The sequence below is a fragment of the Osmerus mordax genome, chromosome 3 (genome assembly GCF_038355195.1).
Source record: "Osmerus mordax isolate fOsmMor3 chromosome 3, fOsmMor3.pri, whole genome shotgun sequence".
Classification (NCBI taxonomy): domain Eukaryota; kingdom Metazoa; phylum Chordata; class Actinopteri; order Osmeriformes; family Osmeridae; genus Osmerus; species Osmerus mordax.
The window spans coordinates 660378-683650 of record NC_090052.1 but is presented as its reverse complement, the minus strand read 5'-3'; the positions used below and the strand labels follow the sequence as shown (position 1 = coordinate 683650).

The 23273-nt window shown below is 50.5% G+C and overlaps 2 protein-coding genes across 2 annotated transcripts; both read left to right on the top strand.

Moving 5' to 3' along the window:
- The first annotated feature begins 9420 nt into the window (after window positions 1-9420).
- si:ch211-106h11.1 (volume-regulated anion channel subunit LRRC8D) lies at window positions 9421-14372 on the top strand. The gene is made up of 4 exons (XM_067231717.1): window positions 9421-10428; window positions 11201-11451; window positions 12616-12993; window positions 13241-14372. Exons 1-4 carry the CDS (start codon window positions 9421-9423, stop codon window positions 14370-14372), a joined length of 2769 nt encoding a protein of 922 aa, XP_067087818.1.
- Window positions 14373-15708: 1336 nt separating this feature from the next.
- Window positions 15709-22806, top strand: LOC136939116 (ATP-dependent RNA helicase DDX39A-like). Its single transcript, XM_067231982.1, has 10 exons — window positions 15709-15754; window positions 16538-16754; window positions 19535-19662; window positions 20157-20433; window positions 20581-20699; window positions 21287-21418; window positions 21600-21709; window positions 21823-21967; window positions 22085-22232; window positions 22592-22806. Exons 2-10 carry the CDS (start codon window positions 16547-16549, stop codon window positions 22606-22608), a joined length of 1284 nt encoding a protein of 427 aa, XP_067088083.1. The 5' UTR covers window positions 15709-15754; window positions 16538-16546; the 3' UTR covers window positions 22609-22806.
- Window positions 22807-23273: the final 467 nt, after the last annotated feature.

The window sequence follows — 23273 nt, the reverse complement described above, 5'->3', positions numbered from 1 at the left end:
CAAACCTCCAAACAGGTGGATGCATCCACGCTCTGCTCACCCCTGACTGGAACCTGCCACACAGAGGAGGGGAGGACAGCTCTAATTAAGAAACATTCTCATGTGAAATGCAGACCTTTACAGCCTGCAGTGTAATTTGCACTGTGGGTGTGTGGTGTGTGTGTGTGGTGTGTGTGTGTGTGGTGTGTGTACGTGTGTGTGTGGGGGGGGGTTGTGTGATTATGTGTGTGTGTGATTGTGGCATACATTCTTCCCACATATACAGTACCAGTCAAAGGTTTGGACACATTTGACTGGTACTGTACCTGTTTTTGACCAAGGTGAGAATTTCTATGAGATGTTTACAAGGACAACAGTCACCCACACAGCAAGAGTGAGCCAGGCCAAAAAAGAGACAGAGAGAGACAGATAGAGAGAGAGAGACAGATAGAGAAAGAGAGAGAGAGAGAGAGAGAGAGAGAGAGAGAGAGAGAGAGAGAGAGAGAGAGAGAGAGAGAGAGAGAGAGAGAGACAGAGAGAGAGAGGCTGAATAGATAATTAATCTGAATAAAGAAGTAAAGAGGAGGGAACACACACCATGCCAGCAGAGGTGTTTGTGGTGTCACTGAACTGCACCAAATGAGTCATCAGATTTACACTGGCTGTTTATCAATCCACGCTAACTCAAGCCTGCTAACACACACCTAGCCCAGCTAACTCAAGCCTGCTAACACACACCTAGCCCAGCTAACTCAAGCCTGCTAACACACACCTATCCACGCTAACTCAAGCCTGCTAACACACACCTAGCCCAGCTAACTCAAGCCTGCTAACACACACCTAGCCCAGCTAACTCAAGCCTGCTAACATAAAGCCCAGCTCAACATATCTTGCTAGCACCAAGCCTGATTGGGCAACATTCACCCTCTCACCCAACTCCAAGAACCAAGGGGTCATGGTTCAGGGGTCATGATTCAGGGGTTGTGTGTCAGGGGTCATGGTTCAGGGGTCATGATTCAGGAGTTGTGTGTCAGTGGTGGTGTGTCTGGGAAAAGAAACCTGCTGTTAAATAGAAAGTGTCTGCGATGCCTGTGGAGACCATGGCTGGTTCCTCTGCAGCGAGGCTGTCACTGTGCGAGTAGGAGCGGGGCTGTGGTCGGAGGGAGGCTGTGGTTGTAGGGGGGCTGGGGCGGGGGGCTGGGGAAGGGGGCTGGGGAGGGGGGCTGGGGAAGGGGGCTGGGGAGGGGGGCTGGGGAGGGGGGCTGGGGAGGGGGGTTCAGAGGCTCTTAGAGACGGTGGGGTTTTTCTTCCCCCTGTTGGAGGGGAAGGAGGGAGGGTAAGGGGGGTCTGCTCTCTCCCTCCCTCTCTCCCTCTCTCTCCCTCCCTCTCTCTCCCTCTATCTCTCTATCTCTCTCCCTCTCTCCCTCTCTCTATCTCTCTCCCTCTCTCTATCTCCCTCCCTCTCTATATATCTCTCCCTCTCTCTATCTCTCTCACTCTCACTCTCTCTCTCTCTCTCCCTCTCTCTCTCAGGTGAAACTATCTTTCTAGGAACCAGAATCTCAGGGGTCTGGAATGGAGGGGGGGAGGGCACAAGCTTCCTATGCTTTGTAGTTACACCTGTCTTACCCCCAACTCTCCCCCCACCCCTCCCCCCAAACCTACCTTACACACTTTTTGGTTAGTACACTCCAGAACTACACCACACTGCAGCGGTGTGGAAGTCTACCTCCTGCCTGCAGTGTAGGACTGTTCTCACTGTGGGTTTTCTTCTGCACTCGACACACACTGCTGAAACACACACAACAAACACACAATAAACACACAAAAACACACTCCCCCCTATTTTGACGATCTGAAACGCAAGTATCAAAATGCAAAGCGCAAGTAACTTTGTGGGCGGGACTCCGGCTCGGTTGCTATTTTGCCGGCGGGATAAATGACTTTGCGCCTGGCGCAAATCTAAAATGGGTAGGTCCGAAGTAGCTACATTATTAATGGGTGTGGTTTGGGCGTAACGTGCAATAAACCATCTCGTCATCTCACATTCCCTTTAAGAGCAGCGCTTGTTCCACGGCGGATTGCTATTATAACGGCGGATTTGCCAGGCGCACGCCAGGAGCGGTTCACAGACAAGGAGACCGACGTTCTAGTCAGGGCCGTAACAGATAGATAAGTGACATTGTATGGGAAAGGCAGAGCAGTTTTCTCATTGCACTAAATTGCCCGCTCATGCTGCTCATTCAAATTCTTATTCTTATTTTTATATAGCCTACCCTATATTTAATTTTTTTAATTGTTTAGTTCTTGGAATTAGTTTAACTATTGTACTTTTTACTTAAATTAAGACCCGTATATGTTTATTGTTTGCACCTTCCTGCCACAGTAAATTCCGTGTTTGTGTAACATAGGCTACATGGCGAATAAACCGAATTCTGATTCTGATTCTGATGGAGATGGGAGAAGAAACCCACCCAAATTAGCTTCGGTCAAACAGGCGTGGGAGAAAATTGCCACAATTGTTACAAATCATGTTCACATACATAGAGATTTCTCATGAAAATCTTTTTATAAACATTGAAGAAATGTAACAAGCCATAAATCAAAACAATGTAACGTAGCTTCGCAGAAAGAAGACCCTGGCCTCGCCAGCAGTGCGCAAGGACCAAGCTTGTGCACTTAAAATAGCATCTGAATAATGTGCCATTGACTTTAGACCACGTTTTTCCTGGTCAGTGGCGGAATTGTTTTTCGGAAACTGCAAAATAGCACCAGGGAACGTTTGCGCCGGAACACGCCTCCTTTTTCACGAGAGCGCAAGGTCATTTCGACGTGCGTCTGTGGAGGGAAAAGTCCGCTTTGCGTCGAGTGCAAACTAGGAATGATACTTGCGTCGTTGACAAAGTCAATTGCACTGGGTGCAAGATCGGGCCCACTATGTGTTCTGTATATTCTGAATTTCTTTAAGGATCTGAATTGAATGGCCAGAGTTAGGTAGATATTTTGTACTACCTAGATGTTTCTGCAATCTGACACAAAACACATATCTGAATATTCTTTGATTCTGAAAAGCATGACAAATATATGTGGGGCTTTTAGGGTGGGGTGGTGTGTGATGTGTGTGTGATGTGTGTGTGATGTGTGTGTGATGTGTGGGTATCTGTATGTGTGCATCGGTGGGGTGTGTCCTGTGTAATGCAGCTGTGGTTTAACACCATCATTATTCAGTCAGCCTCAGTCTTTTCCAAATCACACACACACACACACACACACAAACACACAAACACACACAACACACAAACACACTTACAACACACATTCGGTACAGTAAGTGTACATTACACAGTACATTGTGTACTTTTTCCATCATTCAGAGAACGCTCTCTGAAATGTGCAACACAGACATCATCCGCATGTGTACTGGGCTTCAAGGAAGGCATGGCCCTGCAGCACGAGAGATGTGGAAACAGGGGGGAGGGCAGCAAGGGGGAGGAGGGGGTGAAAGGGAGTTTTCACACAGCCATTTGTGACGAGGAAGTGAGGCGAAGATCCTCTGTGAAGATGACTAACAAAACTCGACACCTAGACCACAAAGCTCCACCCTTGTCATCATCTTCTCAAATTCCCATAGCAACCACCTATAGACCACCTATTGACCACCATCAACCTCTATAGACCCCATCAACCATAGACACCCATCAACCACCTGTACACCCCATAAACCACACATAAACCCCCATCAACCATCAATAACCTCTATAGACTCCCATCAACCATAGACCACCATTAGTTTCAAGTTTTTTATTGTCAGGTGCACAGTTTGACCTTGTATTGTTCTAATACAAGGTCAAACTGGGCACTGAAATTCTTGGGACAAGACAACTCAAGCAACCTAGCATAACATAACATATAAGTACTAAGAACATCGATTACATCTATGGTAAGCTCAAATAGAATACAATTTAAATAATAATAATAAACATCCTAATATACAGAAAAGTATGCAATATACAATATACTAGACCACCATTAACCACCTATAGACCACCTATACACCCCCATCAACCATCAATAACCTCTATAGACTCCCATCCACCATTTGTTAACCCCCATCAACCATGTATTAACCACCATCAACCACCAATAACCACTGTAGACCACCATCAACTACCACTAACCACAAACTGCTTTTAGCAGTGTGATTTGTTTGTGATGTGTGTGTGTGTGCATGCGTCAGAGGCGTAGCCAGAATAATCTTTTTGGGTAGTCCTAGAAAAATATGGATAGGCATTTTCCGTTTTTTTTACTTATTTACTTTGCGATGTGCACCCGGTGCATAATATTTCTGAGATATTTTTGTTTTTGGGTAGTCCTCAGAACAAATTGGGTAGACCTGTGCCTACCCAGGCCTACCCGTGGCTACGCCTCGGGCGCACGTGTGTGTGACTGTGTGTGTATGTGTGTGTGTCAGAAGACAGGGTGAGAGGATCACAGGGCTGGGGGGGGCCCTGCTCACACTCATCTCCTATTTCTGTTTCCCCTCCCCCTCCCTTTCTCTTTTCCCTCTCTCCCCCTCTCTTTCTCACGGTGGCAGTGGCAGGCCAGAAGCAGGCAGGCCAGCAGGGTAGGAGCAGGCAGGGTAGGAGCAGGAAGGGTAGGAGCAGGCAGGCCAGGAGCAGGCAGGGTAGGAGCAGGCAGGGTAGGAGCAGGCAGGCCAGGAGCAGGCAGGGTAGGAGCAGGCAGGCCAGGAGCAGGCAGGGTAGGAGCAGGCAGGGCAGGAGCAGGCAGGGTAGGAGCAGGCAGGGTAGGAACAGGCAGGCCAGCAGGGCAGGAGCAGGCAGGGTAGGAGCAGGCAGGGTAGGAGCAGGCAGGGTAGGAGCAGGCAGGCCAGAAGCAGGCAGGGTAGGAGCAGGCAGGGTATGAGCAGGCAGGCCAGCAGGGTAGGAGCAGGCAGGGTAGGAGCAGGCAGGGTAGGAGCAGGCAGGGTAGGAGCAGGCAGGCCAGGAGCAGGCAGGGTAGGAGCAGGCAGGGTAGGAGCAGGCAGGGTAGGAGCAGGCAGGGCAGGAGCAGGCAGGGTAGGAGCAGGCAGGGTAGGAGCAGGCAGGCCAGGAGCAGGCAGGCCAGGAGCAGGCAGGGTAGGAGCAGGCAGGGTAGGAGCAGGCAGGCCAGCAGAGTAGGAGCAGGCAGGGTAGGAGCAGGCAGGCCAGCAGGCCAGGAGCAGGCAGGGTAGGAGCAGGCAGGGTAGGAGCAGGCAGGGTAAGAGCAGGCAGGGTAGGAGAAGGCAGGCCAGCAGAGTAGGATCAGGCAGGGTAGGAGCAGGCAGGGTAGGAGCAGGCAAGCCAGCAGGCCAGGAGCAGGCAGGGTAGGAGCAGGCAGGGTAGGAGCAGGCAGGCCAGGAGCAGGCAGGGTAGGAGCAGGCAGGGTAGGAGCAGGCAGGGTAGGAGCAGGCAGGCCAGGAGCAGGCAGGGCAGGAGCAGGCAGGGTAGGAGCAGGCAGGGTAGAAGCAGGCAGGGTAGGAGCAGGCAGGGCAGCAGGGCAGCAGGGCAGGAGGAGAGGAGAGATTAACAACACCAGAATTCACCATTGCAAAGATAGACACCTACCTGTCCTTTATGTGGTCACATGACCCATGGACCAGGAAGTGATAGTTTCTGCTGAGGCATCCTCTAACAGGAAGTGTGTGGCTGCACTGTTTCCTCTTAGAGCACTCACAACCTCCTTTGAAGTCAGTCTAAAATCATGAACAAATAGATACCAAAGGAAATCTTAACTCTTACAAGCGACATTTAGACACATTGATCTTTTATCTTTCTGTCTCTCTCTTTTTTCTGTCTGTTTCTCTCATGCAGACAACATAAGGAGCTGTTAACAAGACAGAGGCCCTCTTCACACACACGTGTACTGGTTTCTCATAAACACACATACACAAACCCACAGAGACACACACATATACACACAACTACATGCACAGGTATATACATAGAGATGCACACACACAGTTTGACATAGAGCACTGATAGTCTTATGGGGCAAGTAGGGAGTCAGGTGGCTGAGCGGTTAGGGAGTCGGGCTAATAATCTGAAGGTTACCGGTTCGATTCCCAAATGCCAAATGACATTGTGTCCTTGGACAAGGCACTTCACCCTACCTTCCTCGGGGGAATGTCCCTGCACTTACTGTAAACTATAAGAGCGTCTGCTAAATTACTAAATGTAAACTGTGCTGGCTTGAGACCACAGTGCTAGCCCTCCCTCTGCTGGAGAAGTAGCAGAATACACATGGGGTCAGTCATCATTTGGCGTAGGCAATAATATGAGGGGCCGTTTAGGAAATAATTTAGACTGTCCTTACACAAACACATACATTCACATATGAAACATTCACACACGCATCCAAACTACTGAAAACTCACATCCACATGTGATTGACCCCGATTTGCACTCTCACACACTTATATATGAAACACTCAAGCCTTATAAGGATGAGTAAGAAGCTTTGAGAATGTGTGAGTGTGAGAACATTTTCACTCCATTCAGAAGGCATTTCAGTATATAGGGAAGTCAGTTCAGTAGTTTAGCAATTTTACAGAAGCAAGCAAAATAGCTTTAAACTAGAATAAAAATTGTTAAATGCTGGGGGACCAAACACACATATCTAGAACAAGTCAAGAAAGCAGGGTTCTTGAATTTGATAAATGTACAGTAAGAATCATTTGATGCTGGGATGTACAGAACAGAAATGACATGGGGGGGGTGCATGTCAGAAAATAACACACATGATGGCAGGACAGACTTTCCATGTTAGGGGAGGGGATACACATTATATCAGGTGAAAAAACTGCCTGATATAATGTGTATCCCCTCTGTAACTCATATGGTAGACAGGTGAACAAAGCGATTAATTGAAAAGCCATATTAAACTAAATTAAATTAAAACAGAAATCACGACTGGGCATCCTTGTCAGACTACCCGCAGAGAGGACAGATGGAGGCAGAGAGGACAGATGGAGGCAGACTACCCACAGAGAGGACAGATGGAGGCAGAGAGGACAGATGGAGGCAGACTACCTGCAGAGAGGACAGATGGAGGCAGAGAGGACAGATGGAGGCAGACTACCTGCAGAGAGGACAGATGGAGGTAGACTACCCACAGAGAGGACAGATGGAGGCAGAGAGGACAGATGGAGGCAGACTACCTGCAGAGAGGACAGATGGAGGCAGACTACCTGCAGAGAGGACAGATGGAGGTAGACTACCCGCAGAGAGAACAGATGGAGGTAGACTACCAGCAGAGAGAACAGATGGAGGTAGACTACCCGCAGAGAGGACAGATGGAGGCAGAGAGGACAGATGGAGGTAGACTACCAGCAGAGAGGACAGATGGAGGTAGCCTAGATTAAAGTAAAACATATTGTTCATAAACCTGCATGTGATGTCGAGTCACATAGATAAGCCTATAAGTCGGCTTATGTAGCTAAGGTGCATGGCAATATGGAACTTTGGAACACACTGTCGATTAATCCACAATACTAAACGACGCATTAAACAATTCACACATCGCCTTCATGTAACAGACAAATAAACATACTATTTATGTAGATAAATGGGAGCTATTAGGGAGTCAGGTGGCTGAGCGGTTAGAGAATTGGGCTAGTAATCAGAAGGTCACTGGTTCGATTCCCGGCCGTGCCAAATGACGTTGTGTACTTGGGCAAGGCACTTCACCCTACTTGCCTCGGGGGAATGTCCCTGTACTTACTGTAAGTCGCTCTGGATAAGAGTCTGCTAAATGTAAATGGGTCTCTTGTTACTATGGAAAATCGTGTCGAGTCTTCCACGTCGCTATTTGTTCTATTTAACAGGTGAAATCGAAGTGCAGCAGTTAAACTCCGCTTCTCTGAGTGCACGCGCGCTCCCGCGGCCAGGGGATACAAATCCTGGCGGGGATAAGTGCTTTGGCACGACACCTGTCAGTTTATGCGGATGTGAGTTTTCAGTAATATGTGTTAACGTTTCATATGTGAACGTGTATGTGTTTCATACGTCTTTGTGTAAGGACAGGCTGAATAATTTCCTAAACACCCCCTCATAAATAAAGCTGAGATTGTAATCGTATGATTCAAAACAGACTTACAAAAGTTTTTAACTTGGAAAGGGACGGATTCTAGGAACGCCTGTACGGAGGGAAGGCGTTTTACCGGCAGCTCCAGACTGTTTTCTTGTAGGTTGCCGTTAAACGGGTTGAATTAGATTTTCGGAAGACACCCCCCCTCGTCATGACAACCGATTAAGAACCAACAGCTAGCGCCTGTCCCCGCGCCGCCCCTCGCGCACATCCCAAGCCGCCAATTGAATAGTTTGGGGAGAAGTTTCTCTCTGTTCCAGAGAGAACCGGACCGCACCGGAGCCCCGTCGCTCCGGAGGCCAGCTTGGGTGAGGAGCGGTGTCATTGGCGAGGGGAGAGAGAATACGTTTAGTCTTCCAAACTTTGCAGGTAGGCCACGGTTTTCTCCTCGTTATACACACTTAGTCGTAATGTTCTCTTTTGATGGATTCTTCCCAACTCGTTGCCGAAGTGTCACATGTGAGGTTTCAGCGCACTGTTATGAAACTCCCTGAAATAACTTCGAACTAAAATATTTATAATTTCCTTTTTTCACAACAGCAGCGAGTCTATACAATATTTTTTGACGCTTTATTAGCGTGTTTGTGTATTGCCAATGCTGCCCTGTGTTGCTGGCCGCCTGTATACAACATCGGCTGAGGTGATGCGGTTAATGCGTGGCAGCGTGTATCAGACGGTAACGGGATCTCTGAATCAAACCCGGTCTCTGTTTAATCGTCGTCTCCAGCCTCAGTAATGACATTGTCATGTTATCCTGTTAGGCTCGCGGCTCTGAACGGGTTTAGAGGCGCATTTCAGGGATGGGAAGCAGAAACCGTTAACTCGGTTGAAGTCTGTTTACTGCAGTCCTGAACACTTTACATACTACATTACATTTACATTTAGTCATTTAGCAGACGCTCATATCCAGAGCGACTTACTGTAAGTACTGGGACATTCCCCCCGAGGCAAGTAGGGTGAAGTGCCTTGCCCTAGGACACAACGTCATTTGGCACTGCCGGGAATCGAACTGGCAACCTTCAGATTACTGGCCCGATACTACTGTAAGGGTCCAGCATGCTGCACGTGTTACATACTAAGATGGAGGTTACACACTAACTTTCTCTCTCTTCTCCTATCCTTCCTTCTTGTCTCCTCTCCTCTCTCCTCCTCTCCTCTCTCCTCCTCTCCTCCCCTCTCTCCTCCTCTCCTCAAGAACACAGCCTGTCAGTTGGTGTCCAGGGGAGCTAAACAGAACTCCTATCACCCAACCAGCACTGTGTCTGTGTGAGTGAGTGTGTGGTGTGTGAGTGTGTGTGTGGTGTGTGTGTGTTCACCATGTTCTCCTTGTCAGAGCTGGTGTCTCTGAGCCCAGGTCAGGCCAGCTCCAAGCTGCTAAAGCCGTGGTGGGAGGTGTTCATGGACCACCTGGTTCTGCTCATGCTCATGGTGTCTGTCCTGGCTGGAACCCTCCTGCTCTCCAGGGACAGGGTGGTCTGCCTGCCCCTAGACCCCCCCTCACCCTCCTCCAACCCCTCCTCCTGCTCCTCCTCATCCCCCTCTTCCCTCTCCTCACCCTCCTCCACCCCCTCCTCCTGTTCCTCCTCTTCGTCCTCCACCCATTCCTCCTCCTCCTCCTCCCCCTCCAGGAACCACAGCACCCCCTCCCCTCCCCCAGCTCCCCTGCCCCCGCCCAGCCCCCCTCCCCAGGGCCGGAGGACTCAGCTGGACTACCAGCAGTATGTGTACGTCAGCCAGGTGTGCTACCACCAGGCCCTGCCCTGGGCCTCTCGCCTAGCCCCCTACCTGACCCTGCTCCAGTCCCTGGTGCTCCTGGCCAGCGGAGGCTTCTGGCTGCACTTCCCCCTCTCCTCCGCCCGCGTCGAGCACTTCCTGGCCATCCTGGCCAAGTGCAGCGAGTCTCCTTGGACGTCCCGCGCCCTGTCGCACGCCGCCCGCCACGACCCCGCCCACGACCCCGCCCATGACAACACCCCCATCCAGCAGGAGGAGGAGGAGGAGGAGAGAGGAGGCCAGAGACCTCCCCCCACGCCCTCCTCCCTCCTCACCTCCTCTCGGACGCGCCAGTCCAGCCTGGACTCTGGAACTGACAGCCCCCTGCTGGGCAGGCCTCACCCCGCCCCGCCTTCGCCCTGCCCCTCCTCCCTCTCCCGAACCTCCTCCCTATCCTCGGTGTGTGTGTCCCCGCGGGCGCAGGCCCCCAGGCCCCCTGCCCCCCGACAGGCGGTCACCCTGGACAGGAGTGATGGGGAGCAGGCCCGAGCCCTGTTTGAGAGGGTCCGCAGGTTCAGAGCTCACTGTGAGAACTCTGACGTCATCTATAAGGTCAGTCTCCCTCCCTCTCTCTATCTATCTCTCTATCTCTCTCTCTCTATCTCTATCTCCCTCTCTCTATCTCCCTCTCTCTATCTCTCTCTATCTCCCTCTCTCTATCTCTCTCTATCTCCCTCTCCCTCTCCCTACCTCTATCTCTCTCTATCTCCCTCTCTCTATCTCTCTCTATCTCCCTCTCTCTACCTCTATCTCTCTCTATCTCCCTCTCTATCTCTCTTTATCTCCCTCTCTCTATCTCCTTCTCTCTATCTCTATCTCTCTCTATCTCCCTCTCTCTATCTCTCTCTATCTCCCTCTCTTTATCTCTCTCTATCTCCCTCTCTCTATCTCCCTCCCTCTCTCTATCTCCCTCTCTCTATCTCTCTCTATCTCCCTTTCTCTCAGGCTTTCTTTCCTTCTCCATCCCTTTTTCTTTGCCTCTCTGCAGATCTACCTGTCTCTCTCCATCCAGATCTACCTGTCTCTCTCCATCCAGATCTACCTGTCTCTCTCCATCCAGATCTACCTGTCTCTCTCCATCCAGATCTACCTGTCTCTCTCCATCCAGATCTACCTGTCTCTCTCCATCCAGATCTACCTGTCTCTCTCCATCCAGATCTACCTGTCTCTCTCCATCCAGATCTACCTGTCTCTCTCCATCCAGATCTACCTGTCTCTCTCCATCCAGATCTACCTGTCTCTCTCCATCCAGATCTACCTGTCTCTCTCCATCCAGATCTACCTGTCTCTCTCCATCCAGATCTACCTGTCTCTCTCTCTGCAGGTGTACCTGTGCCAGACAGCATTCAAGCTGCTGATGGTGGTTGTGATAGTGGGCTACACAGCCCCCTTGCTGAGCTCCATCACCTTCTGCCACACCTGCCTCCCCCAGGCCCACGGCCTGACGGGCTACGCTGCCTTCCAGTGCACCCATGCCCTGGCCGCCCTGCTGCACAAGCTCATGCTGGCCTACCTGTGCCTGGTGGGACTCTATGGCCTGCTGGGCCTCTACGCACTCTACTGGAGCTTGTACAGGTGAGCTGGTCTCTTCTGGGGCTTGTACAAGTGAGCTGGGGGTGAGGGTGTGGTGGCCTGGGGGAGGGGGGGCTTGGACTGGGGGAGGGGGGGCAGATGGTCTGGAGTTAGGGGTGGGGGGGCCTGGGGGAGGGGGGGGGGGGGTTGGACTGGGGGAGGGGGGACTTGGACTGGGGGAGTGAATGTTTTGTCTTCTTAACTGGGTTGGTATGTTCTACAGTCTGAGCTGGGTGTGTGGTCTCTAGGTACCAGGCCAGCTTAACACTGCAGTCACAAGACTGTCACACTAAGAGCTACTATTCTCTCTGTCTGGCCTCCTCCATCTGTGTGTGTTTGTCCTACTCCTGTGTGTGTGTGTCCTAACCCTGTGTGTGCGTGTCCTAACCCTGTGTGCGTGTGTGTCCTAACCCTGTGTGTGTGTGTGTCCTAACCCTGTGTGTGTGTGTCCTACTCCTGTGTGTGTGTGTGTGTGTGTGTGTGTGTCTTAACCCTGTGTGTGTGTGTGTCCTAACCCTGTGTGTGTGTGTCCTAACCCTGTGTGTGTGTGTGTCCTAACCCTGTGTGTGTGTGTGTCTTAACCCTGTGTGTGTGTATCCTACTCCTGTGTGTGTGCGTGTGTGTCCTAACCCTGTGTGTGTGTGTGTCCTAACCCTGTGTGCGTGTGTGTCCTAACCCTGTGTGTGTGTGTCCTACTCCTGTGTGTGTGCGTGTGTGTCCTAACCCTGCGTGTGTGTGTCCTACTCCTGTGTGTGTGCGTCTGTGTCCTAACCCTGCGTGTGTGTGTCCTACTCCTGTGTGTGTGCGTGTGTGTCCTAACCCTGCGTGTGTGTGTCCTACTCCTGTGTGTGTGCGCGTGTGTCTTAACCCTGTGTGTGTGTGTCCTACTCCTGTGTGTGTGTGTGTGTGTGTGTCCTAACCCTGCGTGTGTGTCTTAACCCTGTGTGTGTGTGTGTCCTAACCCTGTGTGTGTGTGTCCTAACCCTGTGTGTGTGTGTGTGTGTCCTAACCCTGCGTGTGTGTCTTAACCCTGTGTGTGTGTGTGTCCTAACCCTGTGTGTGTGTGTCTTAACCCTGTGTGTGTGTGTGTCCTAACCCTGTGTGTGTGTGTCTTAACCCTGTGTGTGTGTGTGTCTTAACCCTGTGCGTGTGTGTGTCCTCCCCCAGCTCCCTCCGTCAGTACTCCTTCTCCCGCCTGAAGGAGCTGTGTTTCCTTGGCGACGTCCCTGACCTCTGCAACGACCTGGCGTTCCTGCTGCACATGTCTGACCAGTACGACCCCCTGCTGGCCCAGCGCCTTTCCGTTTTCCTGTCGCCCGTCAGTGAGACGCGCCTCCTGGACGAGGGCATGCGGCGGCGCTGGGGCGCCGAGAGGCTGGTCTCCATGACGACCACAGACGGCAGGGGGCGGAGCCTGCTGCAGCTAGTGGCGCTGCCCCGCCTCCCCCCCGCCCTCTTCTCCCTGAGTCAGGTGGAGGTGCTGAAGCTGGAGCTGGTCCGGGAGGCCAAGATCACCGGCCAGGTGACAGGGATGACATCACTCAGGTGGGTCACCGTGGTTACCCGATCCCCCCCCCTCCCAGTGGGTAACACACGTGGCGTGGCTATGCACACACACATGCCAGCTGAGTTGTAAGGTTTGTTTGTGTACATCGACTTTATATGTGTGTGTGTTTGTATGAGTGTGTGTGTGTACATCCTCTTTACTTTTGTGTGTGTGTGTGTTTGGGTGCCTGTGCGTGGTGTGTGTGTGTGTGTGCGTGGTGTGTGTGCGTGGTGTGTGTGTGCGCAGGGAGCTGCACCTGTACCTCTGCTCAGCGGCAGTAGAGCCGGGGGCGCTGGCGTTCCTCCAGGAGCACTTGGAGTCCCTGCACCTCACCTTCCCCCAGGCCTCCGACCTGCCGTCCTGGGCCCTGTCCCTGCGAGGCCTGCAAGAGCTGCACCTCACCGGCCGACTGGGCTGCGAGGGCGGGGTGGGCCGGGGCTGGGCCCTGGGCAGCCTCCGCCAGCTGCGTCACCTCCGGGTGCTGGTCCTCAGGGGCATGCTGCCCCGCGTGCCCGGCGAGCTGGGAGAGGTGGGTGCCACCCTGGTCCGCCTGGAGGTCCACAACGAGGGCTGCCGCCTGCTGGTGTTGACGGGTCTGCGCCGCCTTGGCGGTCTGACGGAGCTAGTGCTGCAGGGCTGCCAGCTGGAGCGCCTGCCCTCCGCCCTGCTAGCGCTGCCTGCGCTGCGCAGCCTGGACCTGGGCCACAACAGCCTGCGCTGCCTGGACGAGCTGCCAGGTCTAGGGCAGCTCCGGCGGCTCTCCAGCCTCTGTCTTTCCCACAACCGCGTCCTGGTTCTTCCCGCCGGCGTGGGCCTGCTCCGTGGCCTGGAGCTGCTGGACCTGGGCCACAACCAGCTAAGCGCCCTGCCCCCGGCCCTCTTCATCCTGCCCCGGCTGCGGCGCCTGCTGCTGGGGGGAAACCTGCTGGAGGAGCTGCCGGGGGAGGTGGGGGCGCTGGGGGCGCTGGCGGAACTGGACCTGAGTGGGAACCGCTTGGAGAGCCTCCCTGCAGAGTTGTGGAGGTGCGTGGGGCTGCGCAGCCTCAACCTGGCCCACAACTCCCTGGAGGGGCTTCCCCCGGGGCTGGGGGGGCTGGGGGCGCTGGCACGCCTGGATCTGCGCTGCAACAGCCTGCAGGAGCTGCCCGAGGAGCTGGGGGGCTGCGGGGGCCTGAGGGGGGGCGGGCGGCTGCTGGTGGAAGACTGGCTGCTCCACACCCTGCCACAGCCTGTCAGGGACTTCCTGTTGTCCCCGCCCGGCTCCCCTCTCCAAGGCACGACCTCGGAGACGAAACCGTCACGCCCGGAGTCGGACAGCTTCCCCTACTTCTCTGCTGCTCAGTGGAGCTTCTCCTCTGCTATGGAGTCTCGCATATAGAACCCTACTAGGACACCAGAACCCTAATTACAAACCTATCCTGTTCCATAACTAGAACCTTAACCAGAACCTTCAGCAGAACCTTAACCAGATCCTTAATCCCAACACTAACCAACCGTCAATGCCAGGCAGCACTACGGGATGACTACAGAATGATGCAGTCTCTGAACCCTCTATTCTGTTTGACCCAGGAGGTGATGTCTGACCACCTGGTTATCTGACCTGTATCTTCCTGTCTGCCTGCCCGTCGGCCTGTATGCCTGCCTGTATGCCTGTATGCCTGTCTGCCTGTATGCCTGTCTGTCTGTCTGCCTGCCTGTCTGCTTGTCTGCCTGTCTGCCTGTCTGCCTGCCCTGAGGAGGTCTGAATGTCCATTTGATGTTTTGTATTTCTGACACATGACGTTTTTATGGACCAATAACATGGAAACATTCAAACAGCTTCTTTTGCACATTTAATATGTCCATCTTCTGCCTTGCTGATATCCTGACTTGCTGGCTGCATTCATGGGCAATTTTACTGTGGGTGTAGGGGGTGCATTTGCCTACTGTTGGGATGAAAACATTTACATTTTCAAATGAATGTAAAGAACAGATTTAATGATTTTAGAAGAAAACAATTGTGATGTCAGAGTTGTATGTTCTATCATGGATTGTTGTACTCTAATGATTAATTTAAAAAATGATTAAGCAAAAAATAATGATCACTACCCTTTGCACCCCCAGTTTTAAAAACTAGAATCACCTATGGCTGCATTATTAAATGCCAAACAGAAGATTCCGAAACATTCTAAATGTACTACACATCATTGTTACATTAACACCTGCAGGTGCAGCAGAGTTGAACTCAGGTGACACACAGGTCACAACAGATGTACCTAAATGCCTTAATGCCTTGCCTGTGTTTAGGTTTACATTTAGTCATTTTAATGTAACAAGAAATGAAAACAAGATACCACGTTTAGATGTACTAATATCCTTACTAAATACAAATGTAGGGGTATTATATAAATACAATTCCCAGAATGAAACTTTTAAAGGATGTACAACTACTGTTTCTTTCGAGCTACCAATTTTATTTTGTAAAAAACTAACAATTATGACGTTTTTTATTTTTTTTAATGGCTTCATGCATTAAATGATAATTAATCCTCTCCAGCTGTCCCGCGTCTTTCTAGTAGTGAGTGTACCTGATGATTGACAGTAAGTCTCAACCAATCCTGAACGAACGGAGAGTAGTTTGCAGAAATAGACGTGTGCCTCAACCAATGAAGTCCATGCATTTACGAGAGGCGGTAGTTCCGCATAATCGTATAAACTGCTGCGGCCTCCCCATGTGGCTTTCAATACACAGCGCTACGGAGGGTGATACGGAACCACACGGTAAGACGGCAATTGTTTTTTATTTGTGTATCGACCACATATAATGTGATATTTAATAGTTGTACTTTTTACTAAACCCGTAATGATTCTTGGACAACAATTGTTTGGAATAATTGCAACTATAGACGATGTTTATGTGTTCGTAAACCTAAAGCTAATGTTGGCTAGCTACTCCGGACTGGTTAGCAACCCCCTAGGCTAGCAGTGGGAAATCGCTAGTCAAATTATTGGGCTGTTCATGCAAATATTCCCGATTATTTAAGGTGGGTATACTTTACAATCAGAAGTGTTAACGACAATCATGTCTAATCAACGGTATAACCCATGAGCTAGCTGTAATCTGTAACGAAAGGATTGCATTGTTAGCCGTGTGTGCGCTAGCTCTACTACGGTTAGCAGGTCTAATCATGTTTGGCTCATTCATTCACTGGCCAGCCTGTAGATGTGACCCAACAACTGTTTTGATGTTAGCTGGGCAACGCAATTATATTTTTCTATGAATTACTTGCGTTGACTGGAGAATGCATTACATAACATTTGATGTGAGGGAGCTTGTTGTGAGTATGGCAGGCATTTAACTAAACAAACACTATCTAAACCAGAACAATATGTCCAGCTGTTGTTGTAATTTTGGGATAGCTGGTAGTGAAAAATTCAGAACCGCGTCCGCAAGGATCTGTTCTGTAAGTCACGTCTTTACACGGTACAGGAGAGCAAATGGAAAAACAGGTGTTTCGAGTCAGATTCACCCGGCACCACCCATTGCATTTCTCCACTACGCAGACAGACAGAATGGCAGAAACCGATGTTGACAACGAGCTGTTGGACTACGAGGAGGACGAGGAGCCGCAGGTCGCATCGGAGAGCGCCGTTCCCGCGGGCAAGAAGGAGGTGAAGGGCTCGTACGTGTCCATCCACAGCTCCGGGTTCAGAGATTTCCTGCTTAAACCGGAGCTGCTCCGCGCCATCGTGGACTGTGGATTCGAACATCCATCCGAAGGTAAAGATACATGCGCCAGAGCCGTGTTTGTTTAGCGGCGATACTAGCGCTAAACTAGCCTGGAGATGTCCTTTCCACTTATGTGATGGTGTAAAAACATGTGTATGTTTAGGGGTGGATGGTAGGGACTACTAACACACCGTTTAAATGTTGGCACCAGAAACTAGGGGCAGAGTAGTAGGGGTTGTGTTGGCATGTAAGCTAATAATATCCATCACTGTTCAGATCACCAACCACCTAGGTCCTTGTTGCTACTCACATACTCTGGTCAAAACACATCTGTTCTCTGAGCTGTGATTGGAAACCAGTTTAACCAGTGGAACAGCACTCTACCACAGATCAACACCTATTTACCAACCCATCCATTTACACACCCAGCAGAGCAGGGTGTGTAAAAAATTTCTCGCTTTATTTCTCATTTTGTTGCTAGCTACGATGGCTGAACGTACTAAGCGGTCAAAGGCTTGGCTACATTTTAATAATGCCAAAGATAAGGACGAAGCGACGTGTAATATATGTTCGAAGATAATTTCTTGTAAGGGGGGGGGGGGGGGGGGGGCACTACTGCACCTCAACATTGTGCATCAGCTAAACGTAAAATGCATTCGACTGTCTTCGAGAAGCAACGGTGCCAACTCCAGCTGCCGGACAGTCTCAAACGGTATCAATATCAATAAAAAAATATAGCTGCAAGCAACAATGGTGGATTCCTCCTTCAAAATGATAAAATGTTGTAAAATTGACATAATACACTGAGATTAACTAGAAGACTTGAAATTGTAATTTCTGTCAGAATATTTTTTTTTTTTTGAAGTTTATACCTCTGACTGGATTAGAACCCACCACCCTTCGCACATCAGCACTGTGTCTCATCCTACTAAGCCATTCACAGACATGACATCTAATTGTTCCATTTTTGTATCAGAAAATAAGACATTTCTCCAATGGCAAGCATTGTCAGATTTGGTTAAAGTTCAAACAGCTGTAATTTAGTCTTATTTATATATGGGACATAAAAACAGGACAACAGGATGACTGGGTTGCTGCTGTAAAGAGTAGCTTACTCGTAGTGCTTTAAAAAGGTTGTTTGGGGTGCCATAACTTGTCATGGAAGGGAATTTCAAATCATGCCTAGCATCAGTGGCGCTGTGTCCTGGCTTAGGTTACTGAAATGAATTTCTGCAACAGGAAGGGATCCACCTGAACAATCAATACTTCATTAAAGCAACTCTGTTGTGAATCTGACACTACCATGTGTAGACTACAAGTAGCTAGCTACTGTGGTGAACCTGGCTTGTTTTGCAGTGGTTTAGTCTCGCTAAACAGATGATCGGAGTATTGTAATGGGCTCAAATAAACACTCATTGCTATGTTTTACAACCGGAGGATTGACCGGAAGACTAGAAACCAAAAAAAAAAAAAGGCTTAGACTGGTTTTGAACCTACAACATCTCATCCAATTGAGCCATTCCCAGATCTGGAATTTGCCATGTTCAGTAACTGGATAATAAAATAAGACATTTCTCGAATGGCAAGCATTGTCAGATTTGGTCCAAGCTCAAACAGCTGTAATTCAGTCATATTTTCACATATCAAGGTGATACTTTGCAGGGTACTTCAGGGGGGTGTCACCTTAAAGCCTATTAGGTTTGAAAAACCATCATTCAAAATGACATTTGATTTAGTGACACAAACATATTGAAGCAATGTGGACATTTACATAAATACACCCCTTTCAGCCATTTTGTATTTGATTCAACTGTCTTAAGTAAAGTTTTTAAATGCATCAATGATGCATATCTGTACAAAATTCCAAGTCAATTAGATCTTTGGTTCAAGAGAAGAGGAATTTTGAAGGTTTTCCCAAATTATCACTGTACAGGAAAATCCATCATGGTGGACCTTATGGGTCCTTGATGCTTTTTTGTTCCTCATGAAAAATGAGGCATGTACACCAAGTTGCAGAAGAATTGGAGCAATGAGGTGGAAATGCCATCACTCTGAAAAGTGGACATTTGGGTGTGGCCTGTGGCGCCCCCTATGGTCTGATGTGGGCCAGTCTGTGTTTGGGCGGTATTTGTGGCATGTTGTATCAATATGCCAAATTTCAAAACTTTTTACCAATGTGTCATGAGAAATTACAAGAATATTAATATTACTAGGGGGAGTCGGGTGGCTGAGCGGTGAGGGAATCGGGCTAGTAATCTGAAGGTTACCGGTTCGATTCCCGGCTCTGCCAAATGACGTTGTGTCCTTGGGCAAGGCACTTCACCCTGCTTGCCTCGGGGAGAATGTCCCTGTACTTACTGTAAGTCGCTCTGGATAAGAGCGTCTGCTAAATGACTAAATGTAAATGTACTACCAACAATTACAATAGGGTATTGTATAGGGTATCCTCCTGATGGAGGAATCCTAATTAACGATCCCCATCCTTAGTCTCCAGGTTATTTAAGGGCATCAGGGATGTTCAAGGCTCCTCCTGATCCACCTGGACAGGACACAGGAGTGCCATCACAGACATGCTTACTGAGTTGCAGTAATAGAAACAAATATGTGAAAGCATTTAATTAATAATTTAAGAACCAAAACATAATTCTCGACCATAATAGCAGAGCATCATGTTTTGTTCCGTGGTATTCCTTCACCATCACCCTCCAGTTCAGCACATGTTGCATCTGTACCAGCTTGTGAGTGACTCCCCCTGACCTCTGCCCTCCAGTGCAGCACATGTTGCATCTGTACCAGCTTGTGAGTGACTCCCCCTGACCTCTGCCCTCCAGTGCAGCACGAGTGCATCCCCCAGGCCATCCTGGGCATGGACATCCTGTGCCAGGCCAAGTCAGGCATGGGGAAGACGGCCGTGTTCGTGCTGGCCACGCTGCAGCAGATTGAGCCTGTCGACGGCCAGGTGAGTCCTGCAGCACAACTGTCTCGGCTTTCAAAACCAAACTTAAAACATCTATTCTCCTTGGCCTGGCCACCTCTCTGTACATGCGGCGTTTCTGAGGCACCTTCCCTCCTTTGTGTTGGTGATATTTACATTTAGTCATTTAGCAGACGCTCTTATCCAGAGCGACTTACAGTAAGTACAGGGACATTCCCCCCCGAGTTAAGTAGGGTGAAGTGCCTTGCCCAGGGATACAACGTCATGTTGGCACAGCCAGGAATCGAACCAGCAACCTTCTGATTGGTAGCCTGATTCCCTACAGTACAGGGTTTGGATAAGGACGTCTGCTAAATGAATAGAGACGCTGCTTACAACAGTGTATTAAACATGGTTGTTCTCTAACTAGACGCATCACTGTAGTCAGGTACCAATAGAACAAGTGGCTGTTAACTTCCTGTCTCTCTTTCCCTCCTTCTGACCCTCCCACCCTCTGTCTTCCCCCCCCTCCTCCCCAGGTGTCTGTCCTGGTCATGTGCCATACACGCGAGCTGGCCTTCCAGATCAGTAAGGAGTACGAGCGCTTCTCCAAGTACATGCCCACCGTCAAGGCGGCCGTGTTCTTCGGGGGCATGGCCATCAAGAAGGACGAGGAGGTGCTGAAGAAGAGCTGCCCTCACATCGTGGTGGGCACGCCCGGACGCATCCTGGCCCTCAGCCGCAACAAGACCCTCAGCCTGAAGAACGCCAAGCACTTCGTCCTGGACGAGTGTGACAAGATGCTGGAGGCTCTGGGTGTGTGTGCGTGTATGGTGTAGCCGCTGTGTGTGTGTAGTCTAGCAGCTGGGTGTGTGTGCGTGTATGGTGTAGCCGCTGTGTGTGTGTAGTCTAGCAGCTGTGTGTGTGTGTGTAGTCTAACGTGTGTGTGTCACCCCTCTCCAGACATGCGTCGTGATGTGCAGGACATCTTCAGGCTGACCCCTCATGAGAAGCAGTGCATGATGTTCAGCGCCACGCTCAGCAAGGACATCCGGCCTGTCTGCAGGAAGTTCATGCAGGACGTGAGTTCACCTGCAGGGGGCAGCACTGCTGGCACAGCACGGACCGCTCAGTCCTTTACTGACTAACGGGCAGTCTCGCTGCTCGTCAGAGTAGCTTTGTCCCCGATCTCACCCGTACTGGGGTTCAAACTTGGGTCCTCTGACTTGCTAACGCGACCACCATCTTTATAAACGCCACGTCAACCAGCTATGCCACCGAAAAGCTAGCTCTTGGCTGCAGCTGGTTGAGGAGCTAGCTCTTGGCTGCAGCAGGTGGAGGAGCTAGCTCTTGGCTGCAGCAGGTGGAGGAGCTAGCTCTTGGCTGCAGCAGGTGGAGGAGCTAGCTCTTGGCTGCAGCAGGTGGAGGAGCTAGCTCTTGGCTGCAGCAGGTGGAGGAGCTAGCTCTTGGCTGCAGTGGGACAGCGGTGTTAACACTTGGGAGTGAGTTTAACCAGGTTGACTCACTTAAATGAAATGCATCTTTATAGTTCATTTATGGAGATTTGTCTGGGGCTTCACAGATTGCATAGTTTGCTATACTTCAATATCAAGCATCAGAAGTTCATATAAGTGCTGGAAATACTGACGTGTGCGTGTGTGTGTACCAGCCCATGGAGGTGTTTGTGGACGATGAGACCAAGCTCACCCTGCACGGCCTGCAGCAGTACTACTGCAAGCTGAAGGACAGCGAGAAGAACCGCAAGCTGTTTGATCTGTTGGACGTGCTGGAGTTCAACCAGGTACGCCCCCCTCTCCCCCTAGACCACTCCTGTCTTCCTCCTCTCTCCCCCAGTTCTCATCTCTCCTCCAGCTCATCTAGATGACTCCTGCCCTGCTACCCCCTGCCCTCTCTTAACCCAGGTGTCAGGGTTGTAGTTCTGTAGTGTATGTATGGGGTGTAATACGGTGTTTGTCCTGCAGGTGGTGATCTTCGTTAAGTCTGTGCAGCGCTGCGTGGCTTTGTCTCAGTTGCTGGTGGAGCAGAACTTCCCTGCCATCGCCATCCACCGGGGCATGAACCAGGAGGAGAGGTAGGCAGCCCTTCCTGAGGGAGGAGGGGGGGAGGCGCCTCAACACCCTCTCCCTAGCCTGTCACCATAGACAGCATCCCTGATCACTCTCTCTCTCCATATCTCTAACCCAGGTTGTCACGGTACCAGCAGTTTAAGGACTTCCAGAGGAGGATACTGGTGGCCACTAACCTGTTTGGCCGTGGCATGGACATAGAGAGGGTCAACATCGTCTTCAACTACGACATGCCTGAGGACTCAGACACATACCTACACAGGGTACGCTCACACACACACACACCTGCACAGCTTGTGCGCACACACACCTGCACAGGACACACCCCCCCTGCGGTGAGGTGAAAGGTTGCCATGACAGCGTGTACCTGGTCCTCCCAGGTGGCACGTGCGGGCCGGTTTGGGACCAAGGGGCTGGCGGTCACCTTCGTGTCGGACGAGACGGACGCCAAGACGCTGAACGACGTGCAGGACCGCTTCGAGGTCAACGTGGCTGAGCTGCCCGAGGAGATCGACATCTCCACCTACAGTAAGATCCTCCTACATGTCCTCCCTCTCCTCCACCCTTTCTACATCTCCTCCACCCTTCCTACATCTCCACCCTTTCTACATCTCCTCCACCCTTCCTACATATCATCCTCCCCTACATCTCCTCCACCCTTCCTACATATCATCCTCCCCTACATCTCCTCCACCCTTCCTACATATCATCCTCCCCTACATCTCCTCCACCCTTCCTACATATCATCCTCCCCTACATCTCCTCCACCATTCCTACGTCTCCACATACAATAAGACCATCATCCTACTCTTCTCCAGTCTTGTCATCACCTAGTGGTCAGAGGACCAATCGGAGCTAATGTGTTCTTCATGTCGTCCTCTCTGCAGTCGAGCAGTCCAGATGAGTCCTCCAGCCCAGAGGAAGTTTTCTTCCCGTTCCGCCTCCATGTCTGGGCGTTACCCCTTCGTCACTGTTAAAGCTCCCCTCTTCTGTCTACCCACACCTTTTATTTGACCTCAATGTGAAGATGGGGCTTTTTACTGTTTTTGTTTATTAGTTGTTGTTTTTTTGGTCAATGATATTAAAACAAACTTTTTTTAAACCCAGTTTGTTGTAGTTTATGATCACTGCTTTGGAGAAACAGTTGTTGATGTTTAAGGTTTGCATCTGTCTCACAGGGAATACATTTCATTACCATGACGTTGATCTCTGGTGATTCTAAGACAGGAACCAGCAACACCTACCTCACTGCACCAATGAGATTCTTCCTGTCAAAGCTGAATCCTAGGCATCAGTCACCCAATGTATGTGTGTTACACCTGAAGTAGTTGGATATCAGTCCATCTACCTACACATGACACAAGTCAAACATGTGTTTTCTTCTCTTTTATAAAGTTTCCACCACTTTGTTTTAAAACAGTATGTATAAAAAAAAGAAAAGCCAGGCGAGACCTAATGTACCAAACAAGACAAGCACGTGAGTCTGGTAAGAGAGGCAGGCTGAAGGGATGCCAGGTCTGGAGTGTAGACCCTCATCGCTCCTGGCAGGTAAACTCTCCGTTACAGCCT

Coding starts and splice junctions, on each gene's coding strand:
- si:ch211-106h11.1 (XM_067231717.1), top strand. CDS start 9,421: ATGTTCTCCTTGTCAGAGCTGGTGTCTCTGAGCCCAGGTCAGGCCAGC. Junction 10,429..11,200: donor ACTCTGACGTCATCTATAAG/GTCAGTCTCCCT, acceptor CTCTCTCTGCAG/GTGTACCTGTGCCAGACAGC. Junction 12,994..13,240: donor ACAGGGATGACATCACTCAG/GTGGGTCACCGT, acceptor GTGTGTGCGCAG/GGAGCTGCACCTGTACCTCT.
- LOC136939116 (XM_067231982.1), top strand. CDS start 16,547: ATGGCAGAAACCGATGTTGACAACGAGCTGTTGGACTACGAGGAGGAC. Junction 21,419..21,599: donor ACGTGCTGGAGTTCAACCAG/GTACGCCCCCCT, acceptor TTTGTCCTGCAG/GTGGTGATCTTCGTTAAGTC. Junction 21,968..22,084: donor CAGACACATACCTACACAGG/GTACGCTCACAC, acceptor TGGTCCTCCCAG/GTGGCACGTGCGGGCCGGTT.